General features: G+C 40.6%; 1 protein-coding gene across 6 annotated transcripts in view; it reads left to right on the top strand.

Moving 5' to 3' along the window:
• Positions 1-14,570, top strand: part of Arhgef9 (Cdc42 guanine nucleotide exchange factor 9) — a 354,155-nt gene that overhangs the window by 176,536 nt on the left and 163,049 nt on the right. Inside the window, exon 1 of one of the 6 annotated variants that reach the window (XM_074062556.1) lies at positions 5,955-6,110. The exons of the other annotated variants lie outside the window; for them this stretch is intronic. Coding sequence (XP_073918657.1) covers positions 6,081-6,110 — 30 coding nt within the window. The 5' untranslated portion in view covers positions 5,955-6,080. Of the gene's footprint in view, positions 1-5,954; positions 6,111-14,570 lie in introns of those variants that run through there. 6 annotated transcript variants of the gene reach the window in all.

The following is a 14,570-nucleotide window of genomic DNA, read 5'->3' on the forward strand; positions in this document are numbered from 1 at the left end:
CAGGTCAAAAAAGGATTGAGAGACTAACCACACCATTTGACAGATGAAGAGACTGAGTGGCTTATCACAGGTTACACAGTAATTTAGGGGTCACCTGACTCCTAGTCCAGGGCTTTTTTTTACATTGGCTTACTGACTTTTTTCTGTGGTTCTCTAGCACAGCCTTCCATTAATAGAGGATTCATTCTATAGTATATCTGTCAGGTACTTTTCCAGATTCTACTTGGATGACTTCATTGATGGGTCTTCATAACAGTGTATATTAATATTTGTGCTCAGCTTATCAGGGAGTCTTTGAGCAGATAAATGTGTGGGGGCTTTTTAGATCCTGCATCCACCCAAGTGATTTAACCAACACCTGTCTGGATGGGAGTTAAATCTGCTTATCTAGTTTAAAATATTCATTAGTTTATTCCAGCTCCTACGTTTGTTCTGAAAATGAATAGTGGGCTGGAGAGCAAAGTCATTCATGCCAAGGCTGAAGGTATGGCATGGGAGAAAGAGAAGAGGGGGGTAAAAGGAAAGGGATAGGTGCTAGGAGAAGATGAACTTGAAATCACTTCATTTATACAAACTTGAGAGTAGAGAGCCCATGGAAAGTTTAGAGAAGAATGACGAATGGGTTCCTACCTTGGTGGAAAGAACAGGTATTTCATCTGGCTGGTCCTGTGATCAAATTGAAGAGACCTGGGAGGGACTGCTGGAAGCCACTCCAGGGTGCCTCTTTCTGCAGCAGCCTAATGAGCAGCCTCTTAATCCTGTGCCTACTGTTGCCTGAAGAAAGACAAGCTTGACCATTTTCCCTGCTCTTTTCTTAGCTGCTTGGAGCTGCTTCAAGAACTTGCATCTGTTCACTGGGTCTCTTCACTTGCTCATGTCTACATGGTTAGGGAGCTTCTTGAGAAACTTAGGGGGAGGAACTAGACTGCAAGGTCAAGTTTCTGCTTGGGCTACTTGGGAATGAGGAATTGTGTTCTCAGTGGAATGACTACCTTGCTGATGTTCCCACCAAGATGGGAACCCATATGCCCAGTAAATCTTCCCCAAATTGAGAACCCTGGCTCTCCTCAACATTTCTGTGTATTATACTTCCAAATATGGATAAAGATATTCCTTAATTTAATTTGGAATGGCTCCGATATAGTGACAGGAGTTTGTTCTAGAATGGAGCTTTTCTTTTATGTGTATGTGAATCATTGGGGATCTTGTGAAAATATTAATGCTGAGTCAGTAGGTATGGGATGGTCAGGGATTCTGCATTTCTTATAAGCTTCCTGATGATGGGTGGTGCTGACCCGAGGCCTACACTTTGAGTAGTAACAAGAGACTAGATGACTATGACAATCTATCCACAGCTGGATTTTTCTTCTAAAAGTCTAAAATTATATGTGTACCTATATACACTTTCCCCATTGCACTAACATCTTGCTTTTAATTATTTTCTGTGTTAGCTTTTTTGTTTTTTTAGGAACTATACTTACAGTGTTCCCATTATCCCCTCTTCCTTCTTGCCTTCACAAACCTGACTCCTTAGAAGCACATGCTATTTGTCTCTGCCATCTATTATCCCTTCGTTTTGCTTTCATCACCTGGTGTTCTGGCCCCACCTGAATCTCTGAAATCATTTCCCACGATTGACTTATACTTCACTATACTTGGCCAGTTTGTCTTCTCCTGTCCCTTGCACATGTCAGACTCATTTCCATATCTGGGCCTTTGCCTTTGTGTTCCTTCCTATTTGAAATATTCTTTCCCCATACCTGTAAATGACTGGTTTCTTCTCATATTTCCAGTGTCAACTCAAATGTCACCTTCTCAGAGAGGCCACTTAGGTAAAGCAATGTCTCCTTCCCCAATCACTTTTTTATTATAGTTCTAGAGATTGAACCCCAGGGGCTTGCTCATGCTAGACAAGCACTCTACCACTGAGCTACATCCCCCTTTAAATTATTCTGTTTATCATTTGCATGATAGTTTTTCAGTACCTATGATTATTTTTGGTTTTGCGTTCAATGTCTAAATACCTCCATTAAAATATAAACTCCTTGAGAATAGAGTGTCTGTCTTGTTCATTGCTGTAACCCCAGCACCTACAATGAACTGGGCACACAGTAGGTGTTTGGTACATAATCTTTGGATGACAGACCATCTCTTTGGACATTCTTCCTCATTCGTTGAAGAATCTAGCCCCTGGATTATCACTTGTTTTCATCCTTTCTCCTGTCTTCCTGACCTTAGCATTCCTATAGGAATGCATATTCCTATAGGACTGCGTATTCAACCCAGGTTTCATCTTCAACAACCTTTTTCTTCACTTAGCTAGAAACTCCTGTGGTAACCCACCACATTTTGTCATAATTAGTAACCAAATGGATTTCCTTCAGAATTTTGATTTCAAGCATCTCCTCTTTGACCACTGTGTCATGTTCTTTCAGCTCACTTTGGTTACCTCATTGATAGTTCTCCCATGTCATCAAGATTGCCAATTCATTTACCCTGCCATTCCACTGACCCTACCCCATTACTCAACATCCCTTCTAATGTCCTCTTTTCCCTTCTATGTAGCTTGAATTTTCTGGTCCACCATTATGGTCATTCCTTTGCAAATGCTTACAACTGTATTGTCCATTTCTTTCCTCATTGCATTTGCTTGGCACATCTAGTAAAATAGACTGGAAAAAAGTCCCTTTGCTGTGCTAATTTACTTTGCTTTACAACAAGCCTCAATTAGGCACTCAATACTTCTTGTGAACTCTACTACATGTCCCTATTCTGTTTGTTTTTTCACTTTATAAGACAGTAGCTGTCAACCTTACTTAGTTGCACATTAGAATCATCTGGGGAGCTTTGAAAAAATCTTGATACCCAGTTGTTCAAGTCCAAAACTTCAAAATATCTAATCTATCACAAGCTCTCTTGTTTCTACCTCTAAAATATATTTCAAATATTTTTACCTCTGTCCATCATATTCATTGCCCTTCCAGTCCAAGTCACTATCACCTCTCCCCTGGATTTCTTCCATAGCTTCTTCCCCTGTCATTCTTTCAGTCTGTTTACCACCCAACAGTTTGTGGTCTTTTAGAAATGCAAATCAGATAAACTAATTCTCCTGCTTAACACTTCTCCCGCTTCCTGTTGTTAGAATATACCTAAAATCTTTTGCTATGGTCTTCAAAGCTTTTCATGACCTAGATTCTGCCAAATTTGTCTCCTACCACTCTCCTTTTTCTATTTTGGTTTCAGCCTCATTGTGTTTCCACTTCCTTTGGATACTACAAGCCTGTTAAATCCTTTGCACTTCTGTAATTTTTGTTTTCTGTGCCTGAAATACTTTCCCCTTACCTTTTACCTGGCTGGCTCACTTTAAGCCTTTAGGTCTCATCTTAAATCCATCTTCTTGTAAAAGCCTTCCTTAACTAAACTCTCTCTTCCCTCCTCCACAGGTATTCTCTATTCCTTTACTTTCTTTCATAGCACTAATTGTAGGCCCCAAAGTGACCACGTGGAGAGGAGTGATCTGGCCAAGAGATTCTTTATTGCTGGGTGAGAGAGAGAGAGAGAGAGAGAGAGAGAGAGAGAGAAGGGCAGGTGCTTAAATACCCTCAGTGAGACTCAGCATGATCTGATTGGTTAGGATCTTATGGTTCATGCTGATTGCAGGTTGGGGCAGAAGGAGAATTCAAGCTAGACTTCGGCGCCATTATTGCCAACACTAATCACCATCTATGCTAGTGTATTTATTTACCTTGAATAGCAATGGATGCATGAAATGTGTCCATCATGTTTACTGCTATAGTACCAGTGCTTAACACACTGGCTGACACATAGTAGGCACATGTGTTTATTGAATTTATGAATGAGTAGGTATATTGTCCTATGTTTTAGTCTCCTTTAACTTGAAATGATTCCAAGGCCTTTCTTTGTCTTTCTTTTGGTTAACAGCAGCCTCTTTCAGTAAATTTTCAGATAATAATTCCTGTAGCTATGCAGGAATAGAAGAGCCAGAGGATGGGAGATACAAGAATGGTTATCAACTTCAGCTTAGTGTATAGTCTAATGGGTAGAACCCTTTGAGGGTCTTATTTTAACCTAATTACCTCTTTAAAGATCCTATATCCAAATGTAACCACATTCTGAGGCACTGGGGGCTAAGACTTCAACAAATGAATGAGGGGGCACAGTTCAGTCTGTAATAACCAGGAAATAAAAAAGATCCTTTTCAATTGATAATGTTAAGTAGGAGTGCAACAGGAGTTACCATGAAAGATGATAAAACTAGGGCCTGGAAGTATTCCTAGAAATCATCCTAAGGGTGAGGTGACGAGTGCCAGATCTTAGAGTAATGATTGTCTGAATGGGTTGGTTGGCAAGGTTGGTTGGGAGGTGCATCCAAGAAGCTTTGCATGAATGAAGTCCCAGAGGTGGGAAAGTGAGGAGACATTGTAGAATCATAGATGCTTTGACTACCAAACTTGGGAGGAAGCTCCTGTTTGATTCAGGAATTCCACACCAAAGGGCCATTCAGCTACTGCTTGTATACCTCTCATGACTGGGAGCTCATCAAGGCTCCAAGCTTTGGCTAGCTGTGTCTGGCCAAAACAGTGGCTAGGATGGAGTGAGGAGGGTTTGCTAAGAGGTAGAGGACAATAGGGGTGTGCGTGTACCATGCCAGTAATGCCTTCATGCCAATAATGTTCAGGAACTTCTTTCTGCTATCATACTGTAATTTCCTCTTGCTTCAGTTGCAACCTCTGTTTTCACCATTCTATTCCTGCCTGGCTTGCAGAAGCCCTGGATTCTTGTTTTTCTCTGCTACTTCGAGCAGTTATTTTCAACTTTCAGTATTCATGTCCCTAAGAGGGGGTGGGATGGGTAATTAACACTCCCTGTTGTGTCCTCCTTATAGAATCATTGTGAGGATGACATGGAATAATAACAGGTGTGAACGGGACTGACAACATCAATTCTCAGCAGATGCAAAGGTGCCAGCCTGGGTTTCACTGCCCAGAGTTGGGGGTATCATGAAGAGGTGGGTGGTTTCTCCATTTGCCTGTTTTGCTGATGTACAGTTGCCTCATTCTCAGCAAAACAAGCAAATGGAAAATGCATCCATCATCAAGCTACCTTTCATATCCAAGAGGGTATAAGGGAGAAGCCTGTAGTGGTGTGTGTGTGTGTGTGTGTGTGTGTGTGAGAGAGAGAGAGAGAGAAAGAGAGAGAGAGAGAGAGAGAGAGAGAGAGAGAGAGAGAGAGAGAGAGAGAGAGAGAATGAGAGACAGAGAAAGAAAGAAGTTTGGAAAGTTGTAAAGGGTAAATTTGAAGCTTTATCTTTTTTATATGACCTTATTCAAGTCCCGTCCTTCTTCTACACCTCTATTTATCTGTAAAATGGAGATAGTAATGCTACCACAGTGTTGTTCTGATAAATCAAAGAAATGCAGCTAAAAGTTCTATGAGAGTACACACTAAGAGAGATGACCACAGGGAAGTATGCAAAGGAGGGAAGGCGTGGAGGAGGGAGGAATGAGAATTATGGCAAGGTTTCCTGGGGCTGGATCTTATTATTCAGAGACTTGCCTACTATCTTTTGCAACTTTGGAGAGGACTTTCTGCTGATTCTACATAATTGGGAAGCCCTACAATAAACAGCATCTAACTCCAGCACAGCGGGGAGGCAAGCAGAGAGGCAGCAGCTGCCTTCTCCCAGGCGGAGATTATTCTTCCCCATTCTGCCTGCAACACCCCCCACCCCCACTCCAGTTCTGAAGCCTTGGAGGGGGACAAAAGCAGCCCATTGGGACCCCTCCCCCTCAGTCTTGGCTTCTAGCTGCCAACCCCCCCGGGGAGCAGCAGGCGGAGAGGTAGAGCCTGTTGGCTGGCTTGGAACAACCTAACTGAAGGGAGGTCTGGTCTGGGGCGGAGGGGATTGAGCTGTAGGGGATTGGGCTGTAAGGCTGTGGAGGAGGGGAGTCGGAGGGGGCGCTGGGGCTCTCTTTTGCTCCAGTCCTGCCCTCCTAGTTAGCCTGTGAAAACCCGCGCCAGCCACCGGGCCTCAGAGAAGCTGGACTTCCGCGGGCAACATGCAGTGGATTAGGGGCGGATCAGGAATGGTGAGTGCACGTAGCCCTGGCTTCCCCTGCTTGACCCTAGTACCCCCAGCCCCACCTCCAGTCTATTCTCCATGCAGACAACCCCCTTGCCTCTGCCCACAGCCCTCGCCGCCGTCCTTGAGATACCAGGGAGCTTCCTGTGGCCATTTTAGGAGTTCCTTCTATCCTGCCTGTCCAGGAAAGCCCCCTCCCATCCGTAGCCGCATTCCTGCCGCTTTCCGAGATTGGGATGGGATGGAGGTCGGGGCTAGATGAGGCTTCCAGGAGTGTCCCAGGGGTCACTTGGGAGGGTAGAGAAGCAGGGGGCTAGCAGAGGGGCTCTCTGAGAGTAGTGAAGCTCACAGGATACAGACAAGCTTGCATGGGTTGTAGGGAGCAATCACAAAGCCAAGGATTATGAAGGGAGACATATGGAAGAACTGCATGTCTCTATAACTAGTATGTGTGTACCCTTGCCTCTAACCAGACTCTGTTCATGATGGCCAGAGAGCTCCCCTGGGGGAGCCCTGCAACCCTTGCTTGCCTGGGCTGGGGTCATCCTCCAGATTTAGGGCTTTGTCAAGGAGAGACAGCTTTAGAAACCCCCTTCCTGGAAATGGATCAAGATCACATTCAGCTACAAGATGCCCCTCCTCAAGGACTGTGTGTGTGTGTGTGTGTGTGTGTGTGTATTCAGTATCATCCTCCAACAGTTCATTTCATGCTTTGGTGCTCCCTTCCCTTTTCTACCTGGAGACCTTGAAATGACTTCCCTTTGCAGAGAGGAAGTAGTGCCTGCATCTTGATGCTTTTCTGACTCAGACAAGGGTAGCTTGAGCCTGGTCAGGGACTCTAGGTAGTGGGAGGCCACAATGACTTTGTTTCAGTTGGGAGACATGAACAAGAGAGCCATGGGGAGAGCAGTTGGGTTGGGTCAGCAAGGGCTGATAGCAACTTAAGCCCACACTTTTGCATTGCCACTCACAACCTGCAGCTGAAGCAAAGTAGTCTGAAGCGATTGGGCAAAAATTGATATTTCATTCTAGAAGGGAATAGAATCTGGTGTGAGCTAGGACTGTATTCAAAGGATCTACCCTCTTCCCCTTCTTAGGGTTTATCTTACTGTCTATTTCAGTACTTATTAAAGGTATCCAGTTTATATGCCTAAATACAAGGGCTTCAAGAGATCCTTTTTTTAAATTTGCAGACCTCTGTCCTTTCCTACGGTCCAATTAAGGCTTATATCAAATGTTTATAGAACCAGAAAAGGTTCTAAGATCAAGTAAAGACCTTAGAGTGTTGTGATCCAACCAAGACAGCTGAGACCCAGAGAGTGGGAGAGACTTGCTCAAGGCCACAAACTCTTTGGGACAAATCCAAGTCTAGCACCGAAGTCTTCTGACTCTCACTGTCCTTCACAAAATCATCTGTTCAAATGGTGCTGAGAGAGGCCGAAAAGAACAAAGAGTCATGATATTGGGGAAAGATTCTTCTTCAGAATGAACAAATGCCATTACATTTGCCTGATAACCTTTATGCCAATCCTGCTGTTTCTGGCAAGTGGTTCTGGATGAGATTTCCCTCTTCTTCCAGCTATACTGACAACAGATTAAATTAATGAAGAAATTTGAAATTTTGCCAATTGTGTGTGTGAGAGAAGAGACTATATAATTAAAGATTATTTGATGGAGAAAATTTCATTTTATTATTTTAGGGGAACAAAGCAGAGAATATTATATGATGAAAGCATTTATTTTGCCACTTATCAGAATTCTGGAGACAGAAATAATAAACTCTATTTTAGCTGAGGAGGCAGGAAACCTTTAGTCTTGCCTCTGCTATTAACTACTTGATAAGAATCTTGTGGGCCTAAGATTTCTCACCTGTAAATGGGGCTATTAATGATCACCAGCATTATTTCTAGGCCTGAGATTCTGATTCCTAGGAGTAAATGTTGGATAAAAATTACCTAGTGGCTTATGGAAAAAATAGAGAGTATATATCTAGCTACCATTTTATAATGTTCTTTCATTTGGAAGCCACCTGAAGTATGAATTGTGCTTTTCATTACAGTAAGATTTCTTTTTAGAAAATTTGACAGTTGTAACTTATTTCAAGTGTTACCATGTAACTCATGGTCTTTGAACATAAAACAGTGTTCAAGATTTTACAGAATAAAAGCTATTTCAGTAGATACAGGATATTAAACTATGAGTTCACATTGGATGATGAATTTTTCCATGTTTGCTCATAGTTTTTACCTGTAATACTAGTTTATACGGGAATAAGAAAGTGTGCAGGAAGTGGAAAGAATGTTTTCAGAGTCAGAAGTCTGAGGTTTGGAGCCTGGTTTTTATACTTTTCAGTTCTGAAATTCTTGCCCATTTCCAAACTTCTTTCACCCTCTAAGTTAGCATCCATTAAATGGGGATGAAGTGCCTTATCTTATAGATAATATTGAGGCATTGATTTATCTTAAATATATAGGGTATCTTCTCTGAATTTCATTGATCTATTTGCCAAGGAGATAGTAGTGAACAAAACCAAATTCCTCACTCTCAGGGAGCTTACATTCTAGAGAATGGGGTCACTAAACAGTCACACAAATGAATATATGTAATATGTCAAGATGTGCTAAACACTAAGGAAAAAAATGTTAAGAGAGCAGAGAGAAACAAGGAGTAGGATAATATATTAGATAGATCAATCAAAGCCTCTATGGTTAAGAGAAATTGGAGCAGAGATGTAAAGGAAATGAAGGAATAAGCCCCACGTGTATGTTTAGAAAATGTTTCTAGGAATAAGGAACATGCAGAAAGAACACACAAGTTGTTTGTTTAAGGAATAATGTACTGGGATAAAGAATTAGTAAATGGAAAAATGGTAGATGAAATCAGAAAGAAAATAGACCAATATATTATAGGGCAATTAATGTGACTGAGATGGGGAGACACTGGAAGGTTGTGAACAAATGAGGAACATTCTGTGACTTAAATTTTAGCAGGAGAATAGATTGTGGTGGGGCAAGCACAATATCTGTAAGGAGGCTCTTAGAATAGTCCAGGTTAGAGGTGTTGGTGGCTTGAATCACTGTGATAATGGTAGAGGTGATATATATGATAACGGGTTGTACCCAGTATTATTTGTAGATGGTCTGTCTTTCTCTCTTGTAATCACCTATTTGGACCCTAAAATGACGAAGAGTTACACTAGAAAGAGCATATATATATATATGCATATATATATATGCATGCATATAATATAAAAATCTATGACTGAATGATCTGTTTTAGACTCCTGGCTGCTGGTGAGGCTAATTGAAGGTTGGTTCTATATATATTACCAGTCAATTATCTTCCTGCTTTCTGGGATTCTAAGAAGATTAAATATATTATTAGTACATTAGACATGTGGTGTACCTAGCATGTATGATATCTGGAATGAATAAATTTTTAATACTCTCCTCTAAATGACAAAATTATATTAAGTGATAATCATGTAATTATCAATACTGTTCTTCAGTTTCTTGACTTGGTCTTTACTTTTCAAACAATTAAAGAACAAATAATTTGTATTTTAAAAAAATTCGAGTCCAGAGATTTATCTCATGCATGAACTAAGATATGCACTAAATGAACAAAAATATTGTATCTTGAAGTTGGCACTATCTTGCTGGTTTAGATTTTAAGCACAAACAAAATCTCTAGTTGGTCACATAGAATGACAGGATTGTCATGGTTTTTTTTTGTTTTTATAATCATAGTGATATCATAGTTTACTTAAAACCTTCCATTTAAATGCTGAAACATATAGTTTCAAAGGTATTTCAGATACAAAACTCACCCAGAGCTACCTTGAATGATTCTGAACCTTTGAAAAGTGAATGAACTAAATGAACACACGTAGTTAATTCTGTTTGTGTTAGGGGCCAAAAGTGTATAACTGGGAGTTCTATGACCTTAACATCCATTTAGAGTACAAAGTTGATTAAAGGGTAAGTAATAAAAGATGTTTAATTTGAAACTTTATATATTAAAAGTTTTTTGTTTTGAACTGACCAACCAAGCATTTTTTTTAGGGAGAAGTGTTTTGTTACTGACATTGTTTACAATGCTGGTGCATGGTGATAGTAAAAAACACTTTGACTTTTAGTCTTTTAAAAATTCTCTGTAGATAGTGCACTCTTTCAGTGCCTGCCCTCAGGATTCTCCAGCTCCCATTGCCTCATTCTCATTATGTTACTGTTTTGGAAAAGAATATAGAATTGTGAATTAATTCCATGCTAAGTCCCACATGAAATTTATAAGAGCCACAAAATTTGAGTTTGTGGCAGTCTGCATAGGCAAGATGAAATGGCTAACTTAAGTCTCACTCACAGTTGATTCAGTTCTGCTATGAATTTCACACAAGTCTGGAGATAAGCATGCCTGGTCTAGTATGGCAGCTTCAGGAAGTGTTTAGAGACTTCTCTGCTCCATCATCCTTACCTTCCATTCTTTGTAATCCATGAAGAGTGGTGAAGCCCAACAAACTTATTAGCATTCACATTTTGGAAGGGTAAAAGAAGAAAGAACTCAACCCCTTCTTTTAGGAAAATTTCCCAGAAGTCCTACTTAATACTTCCACTTACATCTCATTGAAGACCTGAGTCATGTCTGCTCCCATCTGCAAGGGAAGCTAGAGAATGCTATAATTTAAACTGGGTGACAATATTTATACCTAAAATTGTGGATGGAGTTTCTGATGTAAAGAAAGAAAGGAAGAATTGGCTGGTAGGAGACAACCTGCAGTCATTATCAACTTAGTCCACCTGTATGTCTGCCAATGCAGAAACACAGAATCAAGGGTTTGAACTCACCTTTAGACTGTGAACCAAAACCTGATAAATGTTGCTAATAATAAAGATGCTGCCATCAATCTAGTTAAAGATCAATCAAGACTTAACATACCCTAGTGCTCCTATGCTTCCAGTGACAATCTTCTTGTGAGATCAAGTGGATGGTAACATCCTTTACTGAGATAAGGAATGCAAAATGGAGCAGTGAGCATCATGTGGGGGAGGGGTAGAGTAGGGAGATGACTAGTACAGTCTGAGCTTTGGTGAATCTGAGATGCTTGGGCAGTTTTGCATTATACACATTGAATAGGGAGTTGGTGATCTAGAAATTAAGCTCAGAGGGTATTGGCAGGCATTGTGATAGTTGAAATTCTGAGAGTAGATGATGAAATATTGGCATTTGAAAATGGTGCTTATTCTGAGAAAGTAGAAAATAGGAGCAAAATTTGAGGCTTCTTCTCTTTGAGGTATCCTAACCTTAAGCAGACCCAAACCACTTTGTTACCTACTTTCCAGAACTTTCAGGGCAGAACTGTAGTTTCAGTGCTCATGTTGTTTCTAGGTTGCTTCAGCTGTACTGTTCAAGTTGGATGACCTTGGGGATTATATTGTCAAACACCTTAGATTGGGAGTCAGCAAACTACAGCCTGTGAACCAAATTTAGCTCATAAGCCAAAAATGGTCTTTACAGTTTTAAATGGTTCAGGGGAAAAATAAAAAATAAGAATATTTGGTAGCTGGGTACAGTAACACATGCCTATAATCTTAGCTACCTTGGAGTCTGAGATTGTCAGGATAGTGGTTCAGAGTCAGCCCCAGCAAGAAATTCTTGAAACCCTATCTCAACCAATAACTGGGTGCAGTGGTTTGTGCCTGTCATCCCACCTATGCAGGAGGCTGACATCGGGAAGATCATGGTTCTAGGTCAGCCTGGCCCAAAAGCAAGACACTATCTCAAAAATAACCAGAACACAAAGGGCTGGAGGAGTGGCTCAAGTAGTAGAGCACCCATTTAGCAAGCCAAAGCCCTGAGTTCAAACCCCAGTACAGCCAAAAGAAAAAAATATTTGATGATATAACTGTATGAAATTATATGAAACTCAAATTTCAGAGTCAATAATAAAGTTTTATTGGAAAATAGCCTCGCCCATTAATTCACGTATCTATGGCTACTTAGGTAGAGTTGAATCCTTATAACAGAAATAATATGGCTCACAATGTCTAAAAATTTTACTAGTTTGCTCTTTACAGAAAAGATTTGCAGATTCCTGCCTTAGAGCTACAAGGCTACCATGGCAGTATCTTAGGAAGATCAGGGAAGGGGCAGAACACAAATCTGGATCTCTCATCTCTGACTTATCCAGAGCACCTGGGCATTTACTTTAACTGTTGAGTTGTTGTGTAAGATTTTGGAAAAGGAGTTTTGCCCACCCTGATTCTCCCTACCCTCCACACAGCATGTTCAAATATTACTGATTTTATAGATTGTGAACACAGAGGCTCATAGAGGAAGGGTGCTTCACACGAGACCATACAGCTACTCAGTAACAAAAACAAACCCATAGATCTGAATTCCCAGTTGACCATACCTTCTTCAGTGAGGTAAAGTCAGCAGGGCCAAAGGAAAGGAAGCTCATCAGTTATGTGGCAGTTATACTGAGTATTATTTCACTCAGTCCTCACATTAGCACCTACAATATGGGTCTTTAAAAAATTACTTTTATTTTTTAATTAGCATACATTAATAATATGAGGGCATTACATTGTGATTTAAATGTTAATCATAGCTAGAAACTCTCACAGACAAACCCAGAGTAATGTTTTAGTAAATTTCCAGGTACCCTTTGGGCCAACATGTTGATGTATTAAAACTGTCACATAGCCTTACTTGTCTTCTTAGTCTACTGTGAGAATCACATGAGTAGTAGACATAGACAACAAAGGACTGTGTAAACTGCTGCTCTGAACCTATATGGAGAGCAATTATTATTTCTGACAGGCCAGGGGGGACACACACTTGGATGGGCAGGGTAAGATCTTTCACATTGCCCTGAATTCAAACTTAAACTACCAGACATAACAGTCCTCTTTGAATGCTAAGAGATCTAAGAGGAATTTAATTCATACCTTCAACTTGATTGAATTGAGAAGTGCATAGGAGATTAGCAAAGCGTACTCCTGGGTGTGTCTGTGAGGGCATTCCAAGAGATGATTGACCTGCTCTGAATGTGGGTGGTACCAATGCATAGGCTGGGGTCCCAGATGGAATAAACCAAGAAGAAGGAGAAAGCCCTCTACCATAGTATTCTCTCTCTGCTTCCTGGCCACCATGAGGTGAACAGCTTTGCTCTGCCACATGCTCCCTGGCATGATGTTCTGCCTTACCGTGGACCAGGGATTACAGCCAAGTGACCATGGACTAAAACCATGGGCCAAAATCAGTCTTTCTTCTAAATTATTTCTCTCAGGTTTTTGTCACAGCAACAAAAAAACTGTTTTTTCGTTTTGTTTTTGTTTTAGGACATGACTAGTTCTGTAAATAATTAAGCTGCTAAGTAATGGAATGGAAACCAGACAACGGGGAAGAGTAATACATTCAACTATCTCTAAGAGGTCCAATTGCCATGAGGAGATAGCCTGTCAAAGGGCCTTTGTGACATACCAGGAAAGTGATATTTATGCTGAGTCAGCTGTGTAGGGAGAGATATATATATATATATATATATATATTTTTTTTTTTTTTTTTTTTTTAAGGGGGGAAGATCTTGACACAGATTGCAAGAAAAATAACAAGACAGGTTTATGAGTTGATGGAGGCAGCGGAAAGAACATATGCAAAGGCCTTTAGGTTGAAATCACTTGGCATGCTTAAGGAATAGAAAGAAAGCCAGTGTGATTGATGAGGGATGGATATGAGTGGCAAGACTAAGATGGAAGAGTCAGGAAGCAGCCATCTCACACAGGACCTTGTAAGCCCAGGAAGGTGTTCATGTACTATACTAAAGGAAGTGTGATTAAGTGGTCAATAGCACAGGCTCTGGAAACAGACCGCCTGGGTTCAAATTCTGACTCCATCACTTCTTAGCTATGTTACCTAATCTTTCTGTGCCTTGGTACTGTCCAAAGTATTTTTGTGCAGATTAAATGAGTTAACATGCTCACAGTGTACATGGGAGTACTGGGCATATACCAAGTGATATTTATTTTAAATACAGTAGAAAATGTTTGAAGTAGTGGAATGATGGGGCCTACTTTGTGATCTGAGAAGATGACTTTTGAAGGCTGAATTGATTGAAGAGGGTGAAAGTAGGGATGGGGAGTTCAAGTGAGATACTGCTGCATCTGCAAAAAACTGAAACTAGATCCATGTATATCACCCTATACCAAGATTAACTCAAAATGGATCAAGGATCTTAATATCAGACCCCAAACTCTTAAGTTGATACAAGAAAGAGTAGGAAATACTCTGGAGTTAGTAGGTATAGGTAAGAACTTTCTCAATGAAACCCCAGCAGCACAGCAACTAAGAGATAGCATAGATAAATGGGACCTCATAAAACTAAAAAGCTTCTGTTCATCAAAAGAAATGGTCTCTAAACTGAAGAGAACACCCACAGAGTGGGAGAAAATATTTGCCAATTATA

The sequence above is a fragment of the Castor canadensis genome, chromosome X, assembly GCF_047511655.1.
Source record: "Castor canadensis chromosome X, mCasCan1.hap1v2, whole genome shotgun sequence".
In the NCBI taxonomy this organism is placed as follows: domain Eukaryota; kingdom Metazoa; phylum Chordata; class Mammalia; order Rodentia; family Castoridae; genus Castor; species Castor canadensis.